At 42.9% G+C, this 26,021-nt stretch overlaps 2 protein-coding genes across 2 annotated transcripts in view; both read right to left on the minus strand.

Moving 5' to 3' along the window:
• Positions 1 to 26,021, minus strand: part of LOC142892570 (ribonuclease inhibitor-like) — a 244,527-nt gene that overhangs the window by 60,586 nt on the left and 157,920 nt on the right. The window lies entirely within an intron of this gene.
• On the minus strand, positions 10,219 to 24,987 carry LOC142892572 (stromal cell-derived factor 1-like). The gene is made up of 4 exons (XM_076032785.1): positions 24,849 to 24,987; positions 21,549 to 21,666; positions 11,540 to 11,623; positions 10,219 to 10,452 (listed from the first exon to the last, which is right to left on the minus strand). The coding sequence occupies exons 1-4, from the start codon at positions 24,913 to 24,915 to the stop codon at positions 10,407 to 10,409; spliced, it is 315 nt and encodes a 104-aa protein (XP_075888900.1). The 5' UTR covers positions 24,916 to 24,987; the 3' UTR covers positions 10,219 to 10,406.

The following is a 26,021-nucleotide window of genomic DNA, read 5'->3' on the forward strand; positions in this document are numbered from 1 at the left end:
ATACATTCTTATGATCGTGGAGACCAAACAGAACACATTTTTTGTATTTCCAAACAAGAAAACCAGTAATGTAACTAACTCGTTAAAAGTACCAGTTCCATTATTACAACAAAAAACATTAACAAGTGGATCCTCAAATTGCAAAGCCAAAAAGAAAACCAGATATAACACGCTTACATCAGTAAGCCCTTACAATGCCGGTAAAATAACTCAGTAGTAGCCCTTTATTTAGGGAAAAAAATACCAGTGCCATTGATGTAAAAAAAAACAAAAAAACACACCAGTACCATTATTAGTAAGATAAATAAATAAATAAATAAATCAAAACAAACAAAAAAGATGTTATAAGGTGAGAAAGGAAAAGTGTATGGACAGAGCAACAACGCAGTGTCATATTTTTGCCTTTTTTGTGACGGTGCATAGCAGGACTTTGTATCAGCTATTGTTGCAGGTTTACTCGACGCAACACAACAGCGGTAAAACAGAACAAGTTGCAGCTGCAACATTTATTCTTGGAGGTGGCACTGAGAAAATTGTAACTGCTATTACTTCCCAAATGTACCAGAATTATTCATAGCTGGAAGACACCAAATACCGAGGATCCGATGCGGCCATACCATATCACCGCAAACGCTGAAAAATATATATTGGGTACATGTATAATAACTAACAAACACCTATGTCAAGGTTTGCAATTTTACTTTCAAGTGAATATCACACAAAATCTTTTGTGGCTGTGTGGTTATTACGGTTCGCGCAGGTTGTTCATCAGCCTGGTTTACTTGCAAGGTGACACATTTCTCAGGAAATGTCTTAATAAAGCAATTTTGGCATAGAGGTCTGAGAAGCAGGTGTGTGACCGGAAAGGTGCCGATTCAATCCCCATGTGGGGAATTCAAAAGTGCTCGTCTTGGAGCGGCATTTCACATCACAGTAAAAGTTCTCTTCTGACCACAAAACACAAAACAGCAATGCAGCTTAAAAGGAGTCACACGAGCAGCTGAGGAAATGCTACAGTCCTTGCATGCACTTTGTTCTTTAGTCCAAGGGCTTTGAGGGAAAACCTTTCACCATCCATTTGCAAGAGCACTTTGTGAATGAATTGATAGTAATACCTCAGCTCTTTGGAGTAGCTAGAGCTTCATATCCAATGTTGTCCAGAACGACGACTCCTTCAACACGAACGCCAATGTGGTTAACGAGGTTGCCGAAAGGAAGCGGGCTCCGTTCCGCAGGTATTCGCGGTTCGCGGCGCTTTGCGGGGCTGCCACCGCCGATGAACCCGGCCTAATGCACGCACAACACGGAGAAGTGAGAGGGCCAGGAGAGTGATTTTTGTTTGTCAGTGCTTCTGCCTCTGGTGTGAACAAGGTGTTCATTGCGGGCTAAAAAAATGAGTGCCATTAAATAGAGTTTGAGTTAACGTATATATATGTGTGTGTTTATATATATATATACATATATATATGTATAGACCAGATCACCACTAGACCAACTCAGTGGTCTCTTGTAGTATAGTGTTCATACCAAGGACTGTAAAAATAGTAAAAAAAAAAAATAGTACCCATTGACTCCCTGCTTGGCATTCAGTATTTGGGATCGGAATTGGGGGGGTTGGATCACCCAATGATTCCTGGGGGTGGCACCGCTGCTGCCCACTGCTTCCTCAAAGCATGGGTCAAATGTGGAGGACATGCTGTGGTCCCATGTGACAATCACTGCAACTTTAACTTTTAACTTTATAGAAGTGCTCTGCTTTCGCTGCTGTCCATATGGAATGTGCTTTGACTCGTTGGAGTGAAGGGAAATAGAAAAAATGCAGAAAGAGGGACAGACAGAGTTGGAAATGGTTGGAAATGAATGAAAACAAATTCAAGACTGATGACTGTTTAACAGCTGAACCTTCTGTTGGCTGAGTTGACTGAGGCCCCCAGCAGACCCCCAACATGCTGTGCCCACACACATGTCTGTCTCCTATCTCATGTGAAGAGCCATTTATTGTGTGCGAGTTGCAGAAAGCAGCATCTCACCCTAATTGGCTTGAGAAATTCCAGAGAACAAAACATGCAGGATAGTTCAGAGTTCAGTGGGTAAGAAGAAAAGAGATGTTTGGGGACGGTGGTGAGTGAGTGAGTAGGCCGGGGGGGTTTCTTCCATCACAACCCCCCACTCATCAAAACTCAACAAAGGCCCTGTTTGCACTTGGTCATTTCATGCGTTTTTTGCCCATCGGAATACGAAAAACGCATGAAATGACCAAGTGCAAACAGCCCAAATCCGTTTTGACATCCGAAACCACCTCCCGAGGTGGTTTTGGGGGTCGCGTCGCATAAAAACGCATTTGTCACAGACGTGCAAACAGAATGCGACCTCAGTCCACATTAACGACCGCCAACTCCACTCACCTCTCCCGTGTACGTACTTGGTCGGCGCCCCACTTTTTTGCTGGAAACAACTGAAGATGATGATGATGATGATGATGAAGAAGATGATGATGATGATGATGATGATGATGATGATGATGATGATGATGATGGCGCTGCACGTTTAACGCCTGCACGCTGTATTTAAATAAGCAGTAGCTCGCTAACAACATGAGCACCGCTGAATATACAAAGAAAGATCGCTCGTGAAAAGACGGTGTGGATTAACGACAGAGTTGAACTTCCTCTTCGAGTTATTTTAGAACACAAAGCCTTAAAAGGTCAGTGTTAAGGTCGACTGGGGGTTGTGACTTATGCCAGTAAAACTTGGCTAACGTTTTTGCCATTTAGGTTTCTTACCTCAATATCCCAGTCCGCCGACCCAAAAGAAAATCAATGAAAAGTAAAAGGAGAGGTTTGCAAATCGCTTATGTTGTGTTTATTTTAACTTTGCACACAATCCACGATGGACCCACGAGCACTGTGTGTTATTGTTCACTATTGATTGTGGTTTGTTGCAATGGAGGTTTAATTGGAAGACCGCAGGCTGATCAGCAGTAACAGGTCCATCGACCGACGCTCCTGTTGTGAGGGGTCGTCTTGCACCTCACGGTGCAGGGCGGGGGGGTGGACTTTAGAGCTGTGATGTCAGCGTTTCCAAAAACGATTGGTTTAGGTGTTTTACATGAAGCCAGGCAAGGAGGCGTTCCGCAGGAGCAAGCGAGATAATAAATAATAATAATAAAACTTTATTTGTACAGCGCTAAATCACAACCAAAGGCGCCTCAAAGCGCTTTATACAATCAGAGAGAACCAACCGGGCCCCCGGAGCAAGCAAGATGCAACAGTGGCTGGGAAAAACTCCCCTGTGGGAAGAAACCTAGGGCAAAACTCAGTGTGATGTCAGTGATGATGCAATGGAAAAAATTAAAAATTCCACATTTTGGTTCACATATGACTGTGATGAATCCATCAACGAGTCCTCAAGCCTTGTTTTTTGCATACTGAGCTCTGATTGGACCTGATTAAAATCCCCGCCTCCTGCCATGTGTCGGGTGTCTGAACTTTGACCTCCAGCCTGACCTGCTTGCTTGTCCATGCACTGCGTTGATTGTCGCACCTTGAAAATGAGGCCGTGGGAGACGTGAACATATGAAACACGTATGGTTTTTTTTGTGTTTTTTTTTTTTTTTTTCCTAGGAAAGCAAGTTCACAACCTTAACTTTGCAATTGGGCTTGTATGAAGGCCAAGTGAACCTCAACCAGCAGGAGTCCGCTCCTATTGAATGTGATGTCTTACTGGAAGTAGCTGGAAGTTTGTTTCAAGAGAAAGAAGAGCAGCTGTGACGTTACCAGATGGTGCGAGCAAGATGTGGAAGTGCTGTGGATGTTAGCAGAAAGGCCTATGCACACACACACACACACACACACACACACACACACACACACACACACACACACACACACACACACACGCACACACACATTTATATATATATATATACACACTACTGTTCAAAAGTTTTAGGTCACTGACTCATTTCTGCATTGAACTCCATTGTAAGCAGTTTTATGAAATAATGATCTTGAATGCTCTGCAGTCATTATGAGTGCACTGTAATCAAGACGTGCTTAACAAGTATAAACATTTCAGTGTGGAATGAAAACTATTTCCAATGTCCAACTAAATGTGATTGAGAGAATTGAGAAAATGTTCAATTTTAAAGCATTCAACTTCTGTACTCGTATATTGCACACTTGATATTCATTCTCTAAAATCACATTCAATGAGACATTCAAGGCAACAACTGTCAAAGCCATCCCAAAATGTGTTCAGCACATCCTGACTGATTCCCCTGCACTCTAGTAATGTTCCTAAAGCATTGCAGTAGATTATTTCATGAGGCTGCTTAAAATGGAGTTCAATGCTGAAATCAGACAGTGACCCTAAGACTTTTGAACAGTAGTCTATGCACATCAGAGTCACACTAGACTTTATCGTTAACGGCATTTTGATCGATGAAGTTGCAAATATTTCCGTCATGCTCCTCTGACGTCTAAATAGATATGTTTTTACCGTAATTTCCGGACTATAAGCCGCTACTTTTTTTTCCCCCCATGCTTTGAACCCTGCGGTTTATACAACGGTGCGGCTAATCAGTTTGTTTTTTGTTTGTTTTTTGTTTTTTTGACAGCTAACGGCCACCAGGGGACCTTCTCCATTTATGGATTTTTGGGTGGGCTCGGGAAAGAGTGAGACAGGCAGTAAAAGTGGAAGCAAATACAGAACGAGAGCAAGACAGTTTGCGCAAAGGAAGTTTTCATGCACAAACCCTCATTGTGGAAAACAAACAAAGAATTGCATATGATGCAGCTTTTAAGGGTGTTTTCACACCAGTAAAGTCCTTTAGTTCGCTTTCTTTGGTCCGGACCAAAATACAATGTATCTTTTCGGTTTAGTGCGGTTCCTTTTCACATTGCAATTTTCGCAAGAGTCCCAGGATTTGACAACAAACCCACATGTGTGCAAAGACCGTGCAAATCATTGGACAAAACGGTCCGGGGGGGGCGGGGTAACACGGTAAAATACGGAAACAATCGTGGATCTCCATCGTGCTGCACTGGTTGTGCTCATAATGTTTGTTTTTTTCCACACAAACACAAGCGTTTGCAGGTCATTTGGAGCATCAGAAGCTTTGGATACAACGTCGATTTTCTGAGGAGATGTTTACCAATTTGCGACACGTTGAACCACGACTCATGTTCCGCCTGACGCTCCGACGACGTGCTACTAAACTTTCTACAATGCTACCAAAACATCATTTCCCATAATGGTTGTGGCTACGGAAGCCTGTGACGTGTAGAACAGTGTGTGATTTCACAACTGGTTCGAGCCACGGTGCGGTCGATCTCACACATCAACCGATGGTTCGTTTGGAAGCGAACCGAGACCACCCCTCCTGGTTTGTATTCACACCAGCCCAAAAGGTTCGCAAAAGGGACTTTTTTGGTTTAGTTCGAACCAAACAGGGCAGGTGTGAATACGCCCTAAGTTAAAGGCAGTCGATCTGGCTAGATCGCTCGCGCTCTCGTCTGTATGTTCTCTTGTCTTTATGCGCTCCGTCTTTGTGAGCTCCGGTGCGTCGCTGCTTCGAGTTCTGGTCCGACTCCATACCAATTAACCGAGGTGACCAGCGGGACCCCGCAAACAGGATCCGCGGTGCGAGTCCAGAGTCGCAGGCTCGCAGCCGCCGAACCGATCCGCTCCGCGGACCCGTTTCCTGACAAAACACCTGCGGCTAATAGTCCAGTGTGGCTTGTATCTGTACACAAATTTAGCTGGTGCGGCTTATATTCAGGTGCGCTTTATAGTCCGGAAATTACGGTAAAATGATACTACACACAACACGGCAGCTATTTAAGAAGCGCTGTTAAAAATGTACTCGCACACGACCGAGAATGCCACTGGCCAGCTTCTAAGAACCAAGTCCACGCAGCCGCGAACGCAAACATGGCACACAACGTACTTGAAACGTTCCCTTTAATGGACTAACACACACATACTCTCACGCATTCGCACTAAAAATGTAACACACAACATAATTCTTACAACACGCAACAACATATTTCCCCTAGGATTCCTTGCGGCTCCGGGGGCAAATGAAACGGTCCGCTAGTGCGTCGTCAAATTGACTTCTGACACGCAACTGCCGCAACATTTTTCTTCTGAGTGAAGCCACCAAGATGATGCATTGAGAGAGACAATGGCCGATTAGTATTGTAACGGTCGTTTGGATTGTGTTCCTCTCGTGTTCTGTTCTGCTCTGTTGCCCGGTGGATATATATATATATATATATATATATATATATATATATATATATATATATATATATATATATATATATATATATATATATGTACAATAAGCCTCCAATCTATGGTCAATCCGTGAACTTGTGAAACCTCACTGAGCAGCTGTCCAACATTTTACAGTGAAGGAAAAGTGTTTTCTGCCTCCACTTATTTCCTTCTGCTAACAATGCTAATGGTGCTTGTCCGCTAAGTGCCAGCAGAGGAGTTTGTCCACTGAACAACAAAGGAGCCGGTGACCGAACGACTCTGGGATCAGCGGGAGCTTTTTTGTTCTCAACGTCCCCCTAAAGCCATCCGTGGATGATGTTGTCAAATCCCACTCCCCCTTTTCCCCACTGCTTTGATGTTTCTCAGCAAATGCTAATAAACAAAGTTGTGACCGGAGTTGTTTTCTGGTAAATGATGTCTAGCCGCTGTTTCTTTGACTCTCTTCACACAGCAGCAGCGAGCCGTGAAGGCGTTTATTTTTGTACTGCAGTCTATCGGGAAAATGCTTTTGGGTACCATGTTTTTTTTTTTTTTTTTGCTACAGTACCTGGTGTGCCGCCACATTGCCAGTCTGGCATCCAGTTTTTATAATACACCCATGGTTCAACGAGCTAGCTAGCTTTGATGCTAGCAGCAGTAGTGGGGAAAGCAAGCTAAAATTGTTTATAAATGAATTAATCAGTAGCAACTTAAATGTTAGCAGATGCTGCCGTCACATGATAACAACACAGCTTGTTTATATTGTGAACAATGCAGCATTTAATATTACCTAAAAGCTCCATCTAGTGTTGTCTTTGTGTGGCAAGGCCCAGAGGGCCCGGGCGGGCTTCCAACCCCACACTCCCGAGTAACAGCCGTGCGCGCTTTAACCATTCAGCCAAAGGGAAATCCCTTTGGCCAAGTAGCCAGGGCGCATGATCAATTGGAGGCATAGTGACCGGACCGCCACTGTCACATCTGCGTGTGACAATTTAAACTTGCAATCTTCCCGACTCACGAAGAAATAGGGGGGAAAAAAAATGGAGAATATAAAACAGAATGAGTAGTACTGGTTTCCTGTACTAAACAGAGTCGGGCCTTTTTTTTTAACTGGTGTTATGCTCGCTGGAACCACACCTAGTGTGACCTCATGCCGCGCCGTGAAATCTTTTCTCTTGTTGTTTTTTTCCCGTCTCGCTTTTCGATGTGTCTCTTCATCCGTCAGTGAGACTCGAACGGCTCCCCAGCGTCTCGTTCACCTCACTCTAATTAGCCCGCTGGACTTTTTTTTTATTAGCCGTGGCTGGCACGTCGTATTTCATCTTCTTTCATCATAGAATATTTCACACAGGGAATTGAGGCCTCAGTCTGTGTGAACACGTCAATATAAATGCTTTCTTAATAAACATTTCAGGAGTCTGTCGGTCGCTGCCTCCACGGTCCCAGCTGAGTTCAGTTTCCCAAATCCCCCCCCGTGAAACCTGCTGGACCACGTCCAGTCTCGGTCTCATGGCCCTCGTATCGCCACGCAAAGGTCAGAGGTCAAAGCTGTACCATACAAATGAATTGGCTCTACATGGTCGGACTTATTAGAGCTGACGGATTATAAAAAATGAGCAGAGCTCGTGTGGCGGCCAGGATTAGTGATGAAGCAGAACAAATGAATTTTTCTTTTCTTTCTTTCTTTTTTTTTTTTTTTAAACAATTATGTGGCGCTAAAATATCCCACAGGCCTGCCGCTGCTGCGCCTCAGGTGTTCATTTCCTCTTTTTCAAACTCTTCACCGGCGGCAGGAAATTAGAAAACCACCGGCCTGAAAAGTAGATTTTGGAGCGCTTTGTCAGTAATTGTGTGAGTGAGTCAGTGAATCAGTCAGTCTGTAGCTGCATTTCCATCACCCCTAGAATTGCGCAAAACCTAAATATCACAATAAAAAAAAAAAACTGGTCACGGAAAGGCCTACATTTCGAAAAACCTCTCAAATATCGCTAAAAGTTTTTTACACTCATGAGGTGGTTTTTCGAGAGGGGTCTGGCTGCAGGACCTGCACTGTCAGGACCCGCCTGCACTGAGAGGTCTACTCGGTTACGTATCACGGTAATCACTGAGCACAAGAGGGAAACTAGATAGAATTGCTTTCCGCTGTACTTGGTTTCAGATTTATATTTTTGAAATATTACTTCTTGTCAGTCCATTCCTCTTTCTAAATAAAGTTCCTCAAAAAATATATATCTGTTTAACTGCGATGGCGTCATCATTGCCGCTGATTACGGAGTTAGAAGTTTCCTTTTCATTTTATCTCGTCATTACGAGAAAAGATCCCTGAAATATGAGATCAGGATCTCATGATTTAGAGATTATCTTATAATAAGGAGATATTTTCAGAATGTTTGCCTAGAAAAAAAAAAAATATATATATTAATTAAAAAAAAAATTAATTAAAAAAACAAAGCCGAGGCCTTTTATGGTATCTATCGACCTGATCTATTTTTCTTTTTATTATCATTATTATTATTTTTTGCTGCTGTACTTTTTTGACACTCACAGTACGCCAAGTACCCTCTTTTGTCACGTCTTCTGTTATAAAATAATTTAATTTATAAAAGCTTTTAATTTGAAAGGCTTTAAATCAACTTGCGGTCCAAACGCGTTTAATTTGAAAGGCTTTAAATCAACTTGCGGTCCTGACAGTGCAGGCGGACCTCTCAGAGCAGGCGGGTCCTGACAGTGCAGGTCTGCAGCCAGACTCTCTTGGGTTTTTCAGACATGTCAATACAGAGGCATATCGCTAAAAGTATAATGCATTTACGCACCACTTTACGTGACGTATGGGGTCACGTGACCAGTTGAAAAAATAGTTCCAAAGACACAAGTATCAGCTGATGTCGGTGTTGACGTAAAAAACACTGCAGTTGCTCGTTGATCTTCCACCGTCAAATTTAAAGGCCAAGCGTGGAAGATTCAGCAGCATCCAGCAGTAGGAAAGTGTATTGTAATGGTGCTAATGTGCTAATGCTAACCGCCACTTTTTGATGCTTCATCCTGCTTCTTTCTTTCAAACTCGCACACACAACAGACCCACACGCTGTGGGGCCAGAATTTTTTTTTCATTTTTACTAAAACTCAATCAGTCCCATTTCTTTCTCCATTAAACGTTGCACACTGTTCCTTTAACCTCTATTTTACAATACCAAGTGTGTAAATGCTGGTCCATCTCCATTCTCATATCACTGTTTGTTGAGGTTCCTCTGCTGTTGTTGTTGTTTTTTTTATGCGGTTGCATCACAACAGAAACATTTGATGATAGTTGACTGATACGTCCAGTTAGTAGAAGAAAAAATAAAGTGCTTCAGTCCCACTTCTTCATATTCTTTATCAGTGCAGTTTGGAGAAATACACTCAGCCTTATATCAGATTTGCATACAGCGCTTAACATAGTTTGCAACTGGTATATATATATATATATATATATATATGCATGTGTATATGCATGTATATATATTTGACACATTTCCATCAATTTTGCATAAAATACAGTGAAAAAACAACTTCTTTCCATTGGCTTATCCTGAATATTTAGCACCGTCTGCGCCTGTTTCTTGAATGTGTGTGTGTGTGTGTGTGTGTGTGTGTGTGTGTGTGTGTGTGTGTGTGTGTGTGTGTGGCAAAAGGCCATCACTGATTGGTTCCCTTGCGCGTTTCCCCGCTCACCGTCAAACTCCACATTGACCTTTTGACCTTCACAGCCAAGCCCTGAAGCAACAGCAACATTGTTGCCAGCTGAGTCTTGTCGTCCATCAGTGACGTGAAGCTTTTGTTTCACACCTCCATCCCACAGGAAGCTGGAACCCAGTCTTGGAATTCCTTGTGTAGGTTAGCGTAGAGTTGTGGTGAGTTGTGGGTCTCCGGGAGAACCTGATATTGCTACCGCTGCTGTTGTTGTGCTGTTGCGTTGTTGTTGTTGTTGTTGTTGTTGTTGTTGTTGTTGTTGTTGTTGTTGTTGTTGTTGTTTTGGCGGTGCAGTTCTTATGTGCCAGTGGTCCAGAGAAGTGCTGGGGTATATACAACGTGGTTATATACATACATCCATAGCAGTGATAGTGAGGTATACAGGGTTGGCAGCAGGGGGCGCTGGCACGTCTTTAATGGAGCTTGTTGTTGCCTGCCTGTCTCCTGCTCTTCTTCACCCTGAGAACACGGACAAATGAATACGATGAAGGTCATTCATGAGCCTTTCAGGGATGTCCCGGCGTTTGAGCTCAGCAAGTTCAATGTCACATCGTACCGTGTCAAGATATCACACCCACCAGAGTGTTTGTGACGCAAAAACACAATCTGATGGTAAAAAAAAAAAACACCGACACTTTTGCGACACGTAACTTTGCCGACGCGTTAGCGTAGCGCGACAGCGATAGCGTGCTTCCGCCCCCCTGTCAACTAAAAATCCCCCCCCGTCAATGAAAAAAAATGGCAAGACTATTTCCAATCAGCCCCCCCCCCCCCCCGTCAACAAAACTGTCGTGGCCCACCGACACAATGCAGTTCTGTCAAGTGGCCCATTGCAAATAAAGTTGGGCCACCCCTGCTTTAAATAAACTGAGCAAAGTATAGACAACACATCGTGCCGGTCTCTCTTTGACACTTCCTGATTCCAGATGCTGCTGTCCCTGCTTTTAGAAAACTGACAAAAGGAATCAAGTGCAAGTGGAGAAATGTTTTTTTTTTTATGGGAGGTCGGTGAGGAAGTGAGTGACATTCCACAGTCACAATATTGTCAACAGAGTCAGCAGGTTGGGCACTGAATCTGCAGGTCAGCGGTCAGTTCAGGAGTCGCCAACACAAAGCATAGATAAAATCTTTGTTTTCAATCAAAGATTCTGTTGTCTGACGTCAGCTGATCGGCTGTGTGTCTCCGGTCGCTGGCAACAACATCACACAATGAATGAGCGACTGCAGTCCGACATGAAAGAGGGGACACTGACAGAGAGCAGCCGCACTGCACACACACGCACAAGCACGCACGCACACACACACACACACACACACTCAATCACATACAACTGCACACAACAAACAACTGCACACAACCGTTGGTTGTGCAGTTTTTCCTGCATGATTCTCTGTCCAGTGACTCTCAGGTTTCACATGCGTCTTAAAAAATCTGCTTCAGAAATGAATAAATAAAACAACTGTCAGTCTGAGAAGAAGCATCGGGTGAACATCGGCCGAGTGCCACTCCCCCGGATGAAGAGATTGTGTTGTTTCTCTTTCTTACTTGTTGATGGCCTTCTTCAGGTAGCGCTGCAGCCACTTGGTCTCGGGGTTGATGCAAACCTCCCTGTTGTTCTTCAGCTTGGCACTGCAAGGCGGAGCAGATGTGCAAGAAATCAGTGGCGAGTTTCACCAGAGAATCACAGCGGCGACGGGATTCTGGCTCTTTTCAGCCGGTTTAAGTACCGTAATTTCCGGACTATAAAGCGCACCTGAATATAAGCCGCACCAGCTAAATTTAGGGGGGGGAAACGAATGTGTACATATACAAGCCGCACTGGACTATAAGCCGCAGGTGTTTCGTCAGGAAACGGGTCTGCGGAGCGGATCGGTTCGGCGGCTGCGAGCCTGCGACTCTGGACTCGCACCGCGGATCCTGTTTGCGGGGTCCCGCCAAAAAAAGAAAAAGACATTTGTAGATGAGCACTAGGAAGGACTAACATGGATAAGGCGTCAATTGTAAATGGAAAGCTCCACTTCAAAACCCTGCCAGATGGCAGTCTTGACAGGACAAAAGTGATATGCATTTACTGTAACGAGCGCTTCCATTCGGCGTCCACGTTAATCAATGTGGTGGTTCACACTAGACGCGAACAAGCGCGCGGCTCGTGCCATGCAGTTGTCGTTTCAGTGTCTGCTCTATTTTGTGCGCGAGCCGCGAGCGATCCTCGTCAATGGTACAGGAAGTCGCTCAAAAAAAACCAAAAAAAAACGAGAAGATCTGATGAATTTTCTAAATAAACAAATTTCAAAATAAAAACCGAATGACAAATTCGATCATATTTGTATGTTATATTTGTCAGTACATTGTATCAGAGTGCAAGAGAGATTAAACAAATACACACACACACACACACACACACACACACACACACACACACACACACACAGAGGAAGACTTGATCAAAATATGTCTGTTTGATCCTAGAGATGCCGGTCAGTGATCATTATGAAAGAGGTCTTGAGATGGACACCTGAGTGCGTGTTTCTATTTATACCCACACACACACACACACACACACACACACACCTACGCCCGTTCGCGTCTGGTGTGAACCACTACGTTGATTAACATGGGCGCCAAACTGAAGCGCTCGGCGCTTCCGCGTCTGGTGTGACCCGGGCGCTCGGGTCATCCTTTTGTGTTAATGGCTGCTGAAAAAAGGGAATGAATAGTTCAAGTTCGAGTTGAAAAGTAAAATATACAAATTTTGGTAGTACTCGTAATCATTACTATGCAATGTTACAGTTATGCCCATCTGTTATCTTTGTTGGGCTTGAGTTTATAATAATTTTTTTTTACCCTATGCTTTTTTTTTTTGTTTTGTTCGTAGTACTTGTCATTGCTCCAACACGAATAAACATGCTGCATTTGCAGAAAGCAAGTATTTGCCTACTCTCATGTTGATATGATTATAAAAAAAATGGAAAAATATCAGTTTACGGTAGATTTAGAGCAGATCAAAAAAGATGTGATTAATTTGCGATTAATCGTGAGTTAACTACGGAAAACCATGCGATTAATCGGATTAATGTTTTTAATCGACTGACAGCCCTAGTAATGAGACAACAATAGTTCTTATTGTGGGCGACACGGTGGCGCAGTGGTTAGCGCTGCCGCCTCACAGCAAGAAGGTCGTGGGTTCGATTCCGGGGCCCGGACCTGGGACCTTTCTGTGTGGAGTTTGCACACTCCAAAAACATGCACGTGAGGTCAATTGAACGTTCTAAATTGTCCGTAGGTGTGCATGTGAGTGTGAATGGTTGTTTGTCTCTATGTGGCCCTGCGATGAACTGGCGACTTGTCCAGGGTGTCACCCTGCCTTCGCCCTAAGACAGCTGGGATAGGCTCCAGCAGACTCGGGACTAAGCGGGTATAGAAAATGAATGGATGAATGAGTGATTTTATTAGATTTCATTTTTCAAATTTAAACAGTTCAATTAGTCGGTCAAAAAATGTTTGTAGTTTAGATATAATTTATTTTTTATTTCAGGCAAAATTGAAGCACTTTAAATCTTTTCTGTGACGGACTGAATTTACAAATACACTGTTAACCCGGATAAGTTGATTGTACTTAAACCACTTTCGTCAAGTGATTGCCTTGAACGATTTAAGTAATTGACAGCAGAGAAAATTATTTTGTTTGAGTTTACTCAACTTAAATGTGCAATAGTCAGAACTTAATATTTTAAAGTTATATATACTTAAATGGTTTAATTAAGTAACAATAGAAAAAAATTGTGGAGTCTACTCAAAACTAGTACAGTCATAACTTAATAAAATGAGTCAAATGAACTTAAAATTCTAGTTTTATCAAAACTAGGAATAGAATTTCAAAATATTATATTTTGGATAAGAAAGTTGCAATTTAATTCTTCTGTTGTCAATGACCACACAATGCACTTTATTTTATTTGTTTATTTTGCCTCACAACACGCAAGCATTAAGTTGGGCACATGTTGAAATGGCAGCTTTCTACCATGTATCCTGTGTTTTCAATGCAAGCTTCTTAAAAAAAATAAAAATAAGAAGAAGAATAAAAAAATATAACACTAACATGCTTGGTGTGCCACACAAAAATACAAGAAGAGTGGCATTAAGACCAACTTTGACTTTCTAACATGTGTCCAATAGAATTATTTCAGTAGAACACTAGATCTATTTTAAACTATAAATATCACATACTGAATGAGCAACTGAAAGAATATTTTCTCCATTGAGTGCAGTCTATTTGTGCAGCAATCAACATACAGAATTGTGCCATGAGCATGAATGTGTTTCACATTCCATGTTTTGAAAAACAACAACAAAAAACAAAACAAAATTCTTGCTACACAACAATATAAAGTGCATTAACAACAGCAGCATTGAGAAAAAACTATGCAGTGCGAACAGAGTGCATAAAAAAATTCGGACAGATATCACAAATTGTGGCATGAGCTTACACTGCAAGATCATTTTTCAGCCTCTGAACTTTGGGAGGTAGCTCACTTCGACCCAAGTTTAGCATCACCTGCTGAATGAAGATGAATGTGTTTTTAAAGCACTTTGGGTACTGCAGGTGGAGTGCATAAGTAAAGCCAAACAAGAGGCACATTGCCTGAGGTAAGTTGGTGAGGGTGTCCATCACAACACTGCCCTCAAGGATGATCCCCACTTTTGTGGGGTTTAGTTGTGGCGATGCCGAGCTTCCTGGGTGTTCAGGGCTGGTGTCCTCATAGCACACAATTCCCACTGGAATGTCCAGGGAGTCATTCTATTGTAGAAGAAACAATACAAAAAGAGGATATTCTGGTTAACAGCAATTTATCTGTAATCAGTTGTGTGGTCTACATTAATATTGTGATTTTCATAATTCACAGTAATCTTGTTCTAGACAATGTTACGTGAACAAGCTATTTTTTGTCTGTTTGTGTATAGCTGTCCGTTGTGGTGTAGATCTCATGTCTTGACAGTAGGTGGTGTATTGGACAATTTGATATGTGAAAGGTACAAACAGAGAAATGGTTAATTATGTTTCGGGTGCTGACCATAGAGAAGCACGCATTCTTTTTTTTCTTTTTTTCCCGTCTGGCCTAATTTGAGCCGTTTTCTTTTTAATTTTATTTTTGGGTTAAGTGTGTGTTCGTCAATAAGGGAAAATAATAGAAATATATTAGAAATGTTTGGATTAATCCAATTTCCAGCATCAGCCCCTCAATGGATTAGATTTATGCAAGCCCTTTGAATTTTTGCATAATTTGCAGTCCAAACTGCAGCAATTAATTTACTCTTGCTAACAGAAGGAGACACATTATCTTGTTAAAATCAACTAAAGTTCAATGAAACATCTTCATTAATACTAATTATCACAACCCATCATCCCAAATAAGGTAAACATAGGAAAACAGAAAAACTGAGTCAAACAGCAATTACGTAACTTTACTCACCAAACTGCTCTTAAAAAACATGGATGGATCATCACCAAGAAAGATGGGAAGTCCTCTCAGGATAAGGCATCTCGTAGCTGTTGGCTCAGTGCTCTGCAAAGAGACATAAGACATGAACATTTATAACATCATATTTGTTCATATAGAAAATGACTACAAGGGAAGGTGGGGAAATTATTTCTTGGAATATGTATGCACTATTAACATCAATATCGTTAGAAGAAGAAAACAGAAATATGAACTCACCGCTGTCTGTTGTAGCAGGTCAGCTAACTGTTTGCCTATCCGACCTCCTGTCTTCCTCTTGAAGATGTCCATTAAGATTGGGCAAAAACCATCAAGAACACCAAAAAACTCTTCTTTAAGATTTCTACCAGCAACCCTGTTAAAAGTGGGTATAAACGTTTCATCAAAAGCACATATTTTTAAAATTCTTCACAAAACTCTGCAGCACACTGCAAAACTGTAGCGAACATATAGTAGCTAACAGTCGCTAGCTTTTCTGGGGGAAAAAACAAAAAACGCTGCAGTTGTTCAACGCTCAGAATCTGCTAAAGTCAACCTACCCACGTTCAAATACACGTTTCAAACAAGAGTAGTGCGTAGCCACCCTGTTAACATGGATTAAAATAATAATAACGTGTGGCCACGCATTACTACATCGTGCGCACGCATGCCCACAGGATAATAAACGCGTGCTCACGACATGGTGAATGCGTGCCCACGCGTTACTATCTCGTGGCCACGATATGGTTAATTTGTGCAGGTAGCGCGACGGTTGTATGCTGTTCCACAATGTTCCACAGAAAGAAAATGTAAAAGGAAACTCACCTTATTCGGGGAGAAAATGTTTTGCGAGGAAAACTTGCGAAGACAAAAAATACAGCGGGAAGACAAGGCGCAGCTCTCAAACGGACTCCAACAAGCCCAGACTTGTCTTGAGATTTGAGCCAATCACAACAGGGCACTACGTCACCTGAGGTAAAACTTGATAGTTCAAGTTTGTTAAACTTAGAAAAATGAGTACATTCAATGACTGGTCTCATATGCTCTTCATGTACTCATACTCTTTGAGTAAGGTGATAAAACTAATATTTTAAAGTGGTATTTACTCAATCTTTTTACATAGAATGAACTTTCGGGTTAACAGTGTATTTGTTGTAAGTTGATCTATATTTCTTTCTTTTCTTCTTTTTTAATGCTACTAACAAATCAATGTTATGCAGAGATGTACTTATGACAATTTTAGAAACAAATTGAGAGTCGGGGGGGCAATTTCTTCTGCTGCTATAAAAACGTCACCTCCGGGGTTGGCCAGCCGGAGGAAACGGCGGTGACGAAACGAGGAAATACGCCGAAGGCTAGACCGTCCCGGGTGGTGACCGGGGGGGCGGGGTTTGGTCCGTCCTTCTAGGCTGGGTACTCGAAGAACGCTTCCTTCAGACGGAGGACACTCGGTCTGAAGGGTGCAGACCCTGAATTGAGACACAGCAATGGACTCCATGGACTGCACTTCCAGCACCTTCATGGGACCATGCACAAAGGCCTCTCATTCACCCATGCACACACACATTCATACACCAATGGATGGAGATAGATGGTGCCACACATCTTGACCAATCACTTGTCACTTTTGCCCAAAAAAAAACAACGTTTTCGTTCGCAAACAACAACTTTGGCTGGGGACGCCTCCAGTTTGGTCTCGACTCTGCCAGCGACGTTGATGGAAGGCAGGAAGGCGAGCGAGCAGAGGAGGAGGAGGAGAGATAGTCATGGAGCATTTTTGGCAGCACAGGATGAGGGACGAGTCCAAGATGCACTGAGAAATATATGTAAATGTATCTATAGAGAGTGTTTTATCTGCAGCTCCACTGATTAACTTTACAGAGATTCCATCTGATTGGTCAGCTGTTCATCCTGTAACATTCCAGCTGTTTGGTCAGCTGGTTTTGTTCCACGACCTTCAGTAACCTCAGAGAAAAAAGGGAATTACAACTTTAAAACAGCACTGACTAAAAAAATAAAAAAAATAAAAATAAAAACATACTTCTTTAAAATAAAGGGTTTTTGTAAAAACTCAGCTGCTGTAAGAATCAATTTCATTTTTTTTTTATTGTGTCTACAATTTTAATGTTCACACTTTACATAAAGTCATGTTTCTTTTAATGTTTGTGTTGTCTTAATACAAGGTTGTAGTTAAACCCCCGCTATCCGTCTATCTCGACTTTCTAAAAAACATTGAGATCCATATCAACCTTCGTCTGATTCTTCACGACCCAGCCCTAGAATCATATGCTACTGGTTTGCAGCGCTCACCCTCAGCCTGGAGTAGAACAACACCAATGCCATCCTTGGAGGCATCTGTAGACAGTTTAATCCTCTTTTTGTTGTCATAAAATGACAATGCTGGTACTGTGGTCAATGTATTCTTAAATTCCTGCTCCTCCCGCTCATGTTTAACTGTCCGCTTAAACTCACGGTTCCCGTACAGAAGCTCCCGGATGCACAATGTTTTTGCTGTTAGATTGAGAATTAACTTGCCTATGAACTCGACCGTGCCCATGATGCGTAGGACGCCTGTACTGTCAGTGGGCCTTGGCATGTTCTGTATTGCATGTGCTTTGCTTTGATCTGGTTGGACTCCACTTGCAAGACAGCTTGTCACCCAGGGAGAGAATTTCTCGAAAGCCAAACTCACACTTGCTCTCGTTGAGTTTTAGTCCATATTTTTGTATGCGCTCCATCACTCTGTACAGCCTCTCATTATGCCCTTATGCTCTTGAGCTGTGGACCCCCAGATGATGATGTCATCAATGTAGACTTATACCTTTCAACTCCTCGATGATGTGCTCCATCGCTCCGTGAAATATCTCAGGTGCTGACTTTATTCCAAAAGACAGTCCGAGAAAACACTACCTACCGAAGGGAGTATTACAGGTATAGTACTTTGTGCTGCTTTCCTCCAGTCTCAGCCTTGTGAGGCGTCAAGGTTTGTGAAGTACTTAGCATCTGACATTTCACTGATGATTTCTTGATGTGTGGGCATTTGATAACGTTCACGCTTTATGTTTTCATTTAGGTCTTTAGGGTCCAAACATATTCACAACTGTCCATTCTTTTTCTTGGCGCTGACCATTGAGTCGACCCAGTCTGCAGGCTCATTAACCTGTTTAATCACTCCTAACATAATCATTCTGTCCAGCTCTTTCTTTAGGCCGTCTTTCAACGGAACAGGAACTCTGCGCGCTGCATTGCGCAATTGGTCGGGCGCCTTCCTTCAACTGTATTCTATTTGTGAAGAACAACACACTGAAACCCTTGAAGATTTCTGAGATGTTCTGGACTATCATGTCCACAGAGTCAATCACTGGGATCATGGTTGGAATGATAAGGTACACTGTTTTGATACCAGCCCCAGTTCTTCACAGACTCTGTCACCCAGAAGTGATTCACGCCCCTCATTCACAACAAAGAAGAAAAGGTGGTGCACTCATTTTTACTGTGGCACTCAACCTGCATGTGCCCAAAAATTTAATTGTCCGCCCATTGTAGTCTTTCAGTCCAGATGCTTTATTGCGTTATTTATTATTATTTGCAAGTTGCAGGACTTGCGCCTTCAGACGCAAATCCGTCAGGAAGCAATCGAAGGGCTCGTGCTGCTGCTGAGTATGAGACCGAAGCACGTACCTCTCGTACATCTCGTTCTTCTTTGGAGAAGAGTGAGCATCAAATTTACCAAGCATCGCATCCAACTTCTCATCATCTCCAGGATTGTCAAACACGAACGTGTTAAATACTTCTATGGCCTTTGGCCCTTAAATCGTTAGCAGCAGCGCTAGCTTTCTTGCCTCTGGCTTCGTCTCGAGTCCCAAAGCTGCAACGTACGGGTGGAACTGCTGTTTGAAAGCGCGGCAGTTTTCGTCGACGTCGCCTGTTAGCTTCAAACTTTCCGGCGGTTTCAACTCCATGTTGTCCCTAACCATTCGCTCCTGGAACAATGTCATGTTCATGTTGTTTGTTGTTTAATCGCATGCTCTCAGCTACAAAAAAAAAGGTCTCCACTTCAATCTCACGCTACACTTTTATACCTGACAACCAATAGGTGGTGCCACCCGGTGGTCAAAACATGTAACATACAATCACAACAATCATCATCATCATCATCATCATCATCATCATCATCATACAGTGCAACTTTGATGTCACGTTGCTGCAATTTGCAACTTCTTTTTTTATTACATTTAATTTCATTGCTTGCTTGCGCTAAAAAATGTTCTAAAATGTTTTAAATTTCCTTCAAAATATTTTCAGGTGAACTCAGTGGCTGTTTGAGGCGATGATGTTTTTTTGTTTTTTTTTGTGGATGTGAGAAGGCGTCCGACTCGTCTCCCACAACTCAACTTCACTGCAAGATGGGATGTCTCTGCCTCCCACACATACACTCACACTCACGCACACACACACACACCCGCTCTAAGTAGGTTTCCCAATGTGAGGTCGTGCCACCAGTCATGAATCACGGCCAAGACGCTGGATTTGCAGCGATGATCCATCACAGATTCCTGTTTTTTTTCCTTTCCTGACGTTCAGCAGTCGCAGAGCTTTCGGACAAAATAATAGCAGAGACCATTCAGCACCCAGTTGACTTTTTTGATTGTGCATCAATGAAATGAGAATCTAAGATGCTGCTGACCTCTGGCCCCAACATCTTTGGGTCCTCCATCGCAGGACCCAAAGAATAATAATTAAAAAATAAATAAAAATAATGGTTTTCGCTGAGCCCCACAATCCGGCAGTGGCAGAAGCTCAGGATCGAATGGACTGAACAGTTAAAAGTCTTAACTTCCTGTTTCCATTCGCCTCAGCTGGACGCTGAGTCTCTTTAAGAGTCTCCACCTACGGCTGGCGGAGACTCTTAAAGCTGCCTCCACCAGCCGTAGAGAGGCCACTTAATTAGGAACACCGTTTGTTCTGAAACGACAGGAAGCGACAGCTCCACTTATTGACCGGACGGGATTGATCATTTATTTATTTGAAGAAGAAGAAGAAGAAGAAGAAGAAGAAGAAGAAGAAGAAGAAGAAGAAGAAGAAGAAGACATAATTAGGAGAAGAAGAACATCCAAGACATAGTAGTGGACATTCACAGGTAAATATGTGGGAATTTTTGCCGCTGGCTAACTTTTCATCCTTTGGCAGGTTTGGTGTTAAAACTACAGTCTCGAAAAAAGTTGACGTGAATTTCTTAGGATTTTATGGATTGTGAAGATGAAAAACGATTGTTTGTGATTTCATGATTGAGTTTCTTCTTGAAGCTCTTAACTGTAATTATGAAAGGCTGAAATTAATTACCAAAATTCACATTTACACCCAAGCAAAGATTATCTCTCAACAGTGGCTCAGGCCACACAGTCAGATGGGGGCTGGGGCAGGGTGGGGGATCCTTTCATCTGCTTCCATTGAGATGTTGCGGCTGAGCGCCACCCGCTCTGACCTCTGAACGCCCTCTGACCTTTGAAACTCTCGGCCAGCTGTTTTTTCTCCAGTCCCCCTCCTACTTCAACCCCAATGGAGCGAGGGGGGCGAAATACAAAGGAAATCACTTTCACCCTTAATTATGACAAAACATCAACCAGCCACTTTTCTCCATCGAGTAAGAATGGAAGGACATTAATGCCTCACTCCTCTGCCAACGCTAACGCTAATGCTAAGACTAACACCTCGCTTTTACACACATCTCAAATTGGATAGCCGGCATCCGGAGTCAGCTTGTCTGGACGAAGGCGGCGTTGGGTAGAAACAATACAGATGTTCTGGAGTTTTTGAAGCATTTCTGGATCAAATCTAATTTTTGTGGACTGCATTTCATCCATCACACAGTAGCCGATCTTTATGCATCACTGAAAAAGTTTTTCAGACTTCTTCAAGACCAAACACATACACTTAAATAAACCTCCTACAGCCATAAACTTTTTCTCTTTCAACTTTAGTTTATCATTTTTCTTGCATAAAAAGGTCAGATTTTTTTCCCCACAGCAGAACAAACATGAAAAGGCATCACAGACACAAGCTTGCAAGCAACTCACATGACTTGGAAGGGGCAGTTGGGTGTGTGGAGGAACTTGAGTTCTTTGATGGAGCGCTGGGGCACCGTGTTGAGGGTGGAGCGACACCAGCAGCGTTCCACCAGGCTGATGGGCTTCGCTGAGGACCAGGAGGAGGAGAAGAAAAATAAATAAAAGGTGGTGGGACAAGGGCAGACGTGGGAGAAAGTAAGACGCGTGCGTTTAAGGGCCCACATTACACACATTTTTCAGATCTTTGTATATTTTTGCCCACTGACCTCTTCATTAAAACAACAACAAAAAGAAAACAGTTGGATGAGTGGATAGATAGATAAATAATAATAATCATAGAGAAGGTCATTGGTAGGGCTCGAAGTCATCCTATACATATTTCATGAGATAACAGATAGCAGGTCTATCGCAGGGCAAAAGACCCGTTTGAAATTCTGAATGTTTCTTCTTGGAATAAAATGGATTAGGACATAGACGAGACCTTCACGACAAAAAGTTATTGGTAGAGCATTTGAGATCCCAACCGTTTTCAAAAATGGCTCAACATCCCCCCCCGGAACAACCATGATACTAAATAGCCTCACCATGGGACAAAGACCCGCACGTTCCTTGGATGGACCATCATTTCATCCACTCTGACCTTTGACCCTTGACAAACTGGAAGCAAGCTATTTTCACTTTCATTCGCAGAACTAAAGAATCGTAAATGTTAAAAGTCTGAAACTTTCTGTATGACTGTTACATTCCCACTTTAGTCTAGGGGGGTAAAAAGTAACAGTAGAAAAGAAATATCGGGTCGGAGGGGAGTGAATAATGCAGCAAAAGTTTATGTAAAAGGTAAAAGAAGAATTTGTTAAACATAAAAAGAGAACTCTGTCCACGAAACAAAGGATTACGGTTACGTAATCAAGCAGCTAAATACAATGCAAAATCAAGAGCACCTCCTCTCCCGAGGAGCACGACACACCAGCACAAGAGCCTACGGTTGCATGCCTGTGGGGAGCAAGCGAGGGAAAGAGCAAGGGAGAGACTTCCTCTTTCTGCAACCTTTTATGTGCCACAGCCTGATATTGCACATTTGCCCCATCAGTACAGGTAAAGAGACAGCTGCAAAGAGAGAGAGAGAGAGAGAGAGAGGGAGAGAGACAGGGCACGATCATGACCCCAGTCGTAACAATCACACAGACTAGACCTTCATAAGGACGAAATAAAAAGAATGGTTTGGAAATGTTACACCATTTTCATTGTATCGCCCCTTAAAGTCGCAGCACACTCGAAATTCACAAAAAATTGCTCAAAAAAACACTGCAAAACTACGATGCACACTAGCGCCCTCTAGGAATGTCGTAGAGACATGCAACAAAACCCATGCGTTCCTGGCTTCAAGACCAACTTATTCTCTATTTTTTTTTACGCTCGACAAACAGGTAGTGAGATATTTCAACTTGTTTGAAACCCCCTCCAAAATTTTAATGGACTGGCTACTGGCCACGCCTACACTGTTATTCTGATACGGTCAAACGTTACAGACGATGCCTATATCTTTCGTTTTGATGCAGAAATGGCACCGTTAGAAGTGTTTCCCAGTTTTCGAAAATGAAGCTAACGTTAGCCTCTCTGCTCTTGAGCACGCCGCGGCCACAGCGGCTCAGTGCCGCTAATGCTGCTTTTAGCTTTAACTATAATCATTATTATGTTTCAATGCAAAAATTGCTGCTAATTTTACAATTGATACACAGTTGTCAGTTTGATTCAGAAACCGAAAAATTCAGCATCATGATTTTTTTTGCTGAACTGCAACAGGTTTTGACATATTATTAGGTACCTTTTTAGTCCCAGGAGCTTGTAAACAGATGCGCACACTCACACACTCACACACACACACACACACACACGCACTGATGAGTTTCCTCCACATTCAATCTGTTCTGGTGCTCAATTCAACGAGGTGGGAGGGCAGGGGACAATCAGCACAAGTGCTCCTTAAAACGATCCCAAACCTCCCGAGTGCCTCAGCGAAGCCGTGTGAAGTGGCTTCACACAACCAACTGTTTTTCTTCCCTGCGACCGGGGGATGGCATCCCCCCCCCTGATAAACTGCCATCCCCGCCTCTCCATCACTCCCCTTTTACAATAAACGTTGGAAATATAATTCATAATTACATATAATTAGTTCATCATTAGAGAGTACACATGTTGAGTAAAAAGAAAATAAAGAAATATTAAAATCTGAGGGCACAAGGGCAAACAAACGTGCAATGATACATGATTGTTATATTTGATTGCGAATGCCTTTGATCTTGAGCATTGCAATGTCAGCATGGCTAAACGAGCAGCCGGACAACGTGATGTCAGAGAGTATTTTTAAAAGAAGAAAATTACAGGTGAGCCATAAATCAAGACTCAAGGATCTCAATCATTACTTTTATTTATTAATCTATAAAAGTCGCCAGACTTGCCACAGGCTGCATGCTCAATAACAACACAGCTAGTTTTCCAAACTTAGCCATGTAGCCTCCAAACTAGCTGAGAACTCACATTAACGTCTCTCTCTCTCTCTCTCTCTCTCTCTCTCTCTCTCTCTCTCTCTCTCTCTCTCTCTTTCTCTCTCTCTCTCTGCAGATTGCTAAAACGCAGGACTTGCCATTCAGTCACATTATATTGTGATTTATAAGCGTGGCAAACGTGGAACAGGTATTTACCTGTTAACATCAGATGACAGTTTGTCTCAAATATTTTAAATCATTATTAAAGCAAAGCATTATTTTTCAGAGTGAATGCGATGTTTTTTTTTGTGCTTTTTCCACGTAAAAGGGAATTCCGCAAAAAGACATCAAAAGAAAAATGTTGTTTACGTTCAATGTTCTTGGTGCAGATAAATGCTGTCAAAAGATTTAAATGATGTTTTTTTTCTCTCAGATGTCTGAAATAACTTTGAAATAACATTATAATTTTGAAATAAATGTATATTTTAAAATGAGATGTGACTCGCCTTCAAAATCATCCCGTCATGGATGAAACCATACAGTTTTGTTTTTTTTCCCACTCAAGTTTCACAACTTTGCGCATCAGTGAAAATGAGCGCCAAGGGACGGCCGCCGAAAATATCGCGTAGAAATGACGACGGAACAACTTTAAAACTTTTAAACGGAAAAGAAACGAGTTTCGGACAAGTTCCAAGCAGCAGCAGTGAAAAAGAAACTCTGGACAAAGCTTCTCGACTTCTCAACATCAACTTTCCTTCCAACGTCTTTTGAGCAGCATCTTGTCTCCAAATAACAGAAAAAAAAGGAAAGTGTGGAGACTCACCGGCGGAGGACGGGATGTGCGTGGTCACTGCCAGCAGACACAGCAGCACGAGCAGCGTGACGTCCATGGTGGAGCTGCGCTTCTTCTCCTTCTTCTTCTTCTTCTTCTTCTTCTTCTCTCTGCTACAATCCTCACTGCCAGACTGAACAGCAGCTCCGGCTGCAGGCCTGTTAAGGCTCCTTCTGAGGGAGGAGAGGATGGGGGGGGGGGGGGGGTGAGTCCCACTTTCTCAGGAGGGAAGGAGAGGGGAGGGGAGGGGAGGGAAGGGCAGCCAGTAAGCAGAGACTTCCTCCATTGTGAAAAGTGTTGGCTGAGAATCCAGGAGGAGAAAGTCTGCAGGAAATTCTTTGCTATTCTGTCTTTTCCCCCACGTTCGTAATGTTCCCGGAGAACGTTCCCGACGTTCTCCTGATCTGCCGGGACTGGAAATATCCGGTAGAGGAGCATGCCTTGTTGTGATGTCAGGGGTCAGAGGTCAGACTGGCTGAAGTCCATAGACAGGTAAAGCAAAACTGAAACAGCTAAAATAGCCACAAGGTGCAACCAAAGTCTGCAGAATACCTCCAATTCTGAAGGAGTGTGTGTGTGTGTGTGTGTGTGTGTGTGTGTGTGTGTGTGTGTGTGTACATCCTCTGTTTACAAGCTCCTGGGACTAAAAAGGTGCCTACTGTAATAATGTGTCAAAACCTGTGCAGTTCAGCAAAAAAAAATCATGATGCTGAATTTTCCGGTGTCAGAATCAAACTGATACATTTCACTGCAGTTTCAAACACGCGGTGTATGTGTGAATATATGTTTGTTTGTTTTTGTTTATAGGCAGAGTTGTGGAGCAGATGTGAGGTTCCAAGGTCTGAGCTCCTCCCCCTCGGTGGCGCCACTGAGCCGATCCTGCACGCTGGACTTTTACTCCCTCTGCTCCCATCGTGTTCAGAGAACCTGCTGAATATTCAATCAACCGCAGGGTCTCGCTACTTTAGTTTGGCGGAGCTCAGAGTCGCCACGTTGTCAGATGGCGTCTGAGCACGCTGGAGGGTTCAGAGATCAGCGTTTCAACCCCCCCCCCTTCCCCCCACGTCCCAATCCCCTGTATAAGGTTACAGATGTGATAGGTGATGGAGTGCAGGAGGTTTTCAGTCTGTGACACACAGCAGGGAACACACAATTAGTGTCTCG

The sequence above is a fragment of the Nelusetta ayraudi genome, unplaced genomic scaffold, assembly GCF_046127955.1.
Source record: "Nelusetta ayraudi isolate G7.1 ecotype Tasmania unplaced genomic scaffold, CSIRO-AGI_Nayr_v1 ptg000037l, whole genome shotgun sequence".
In the NCBI taxonomy this organism is placed as follows: Eukaryota; Metazoa; Chordata; class Actinopteri; order Tetraodontiformes; family Monacanthidae; genus Nelusetta; species Nelusetta ayraudi.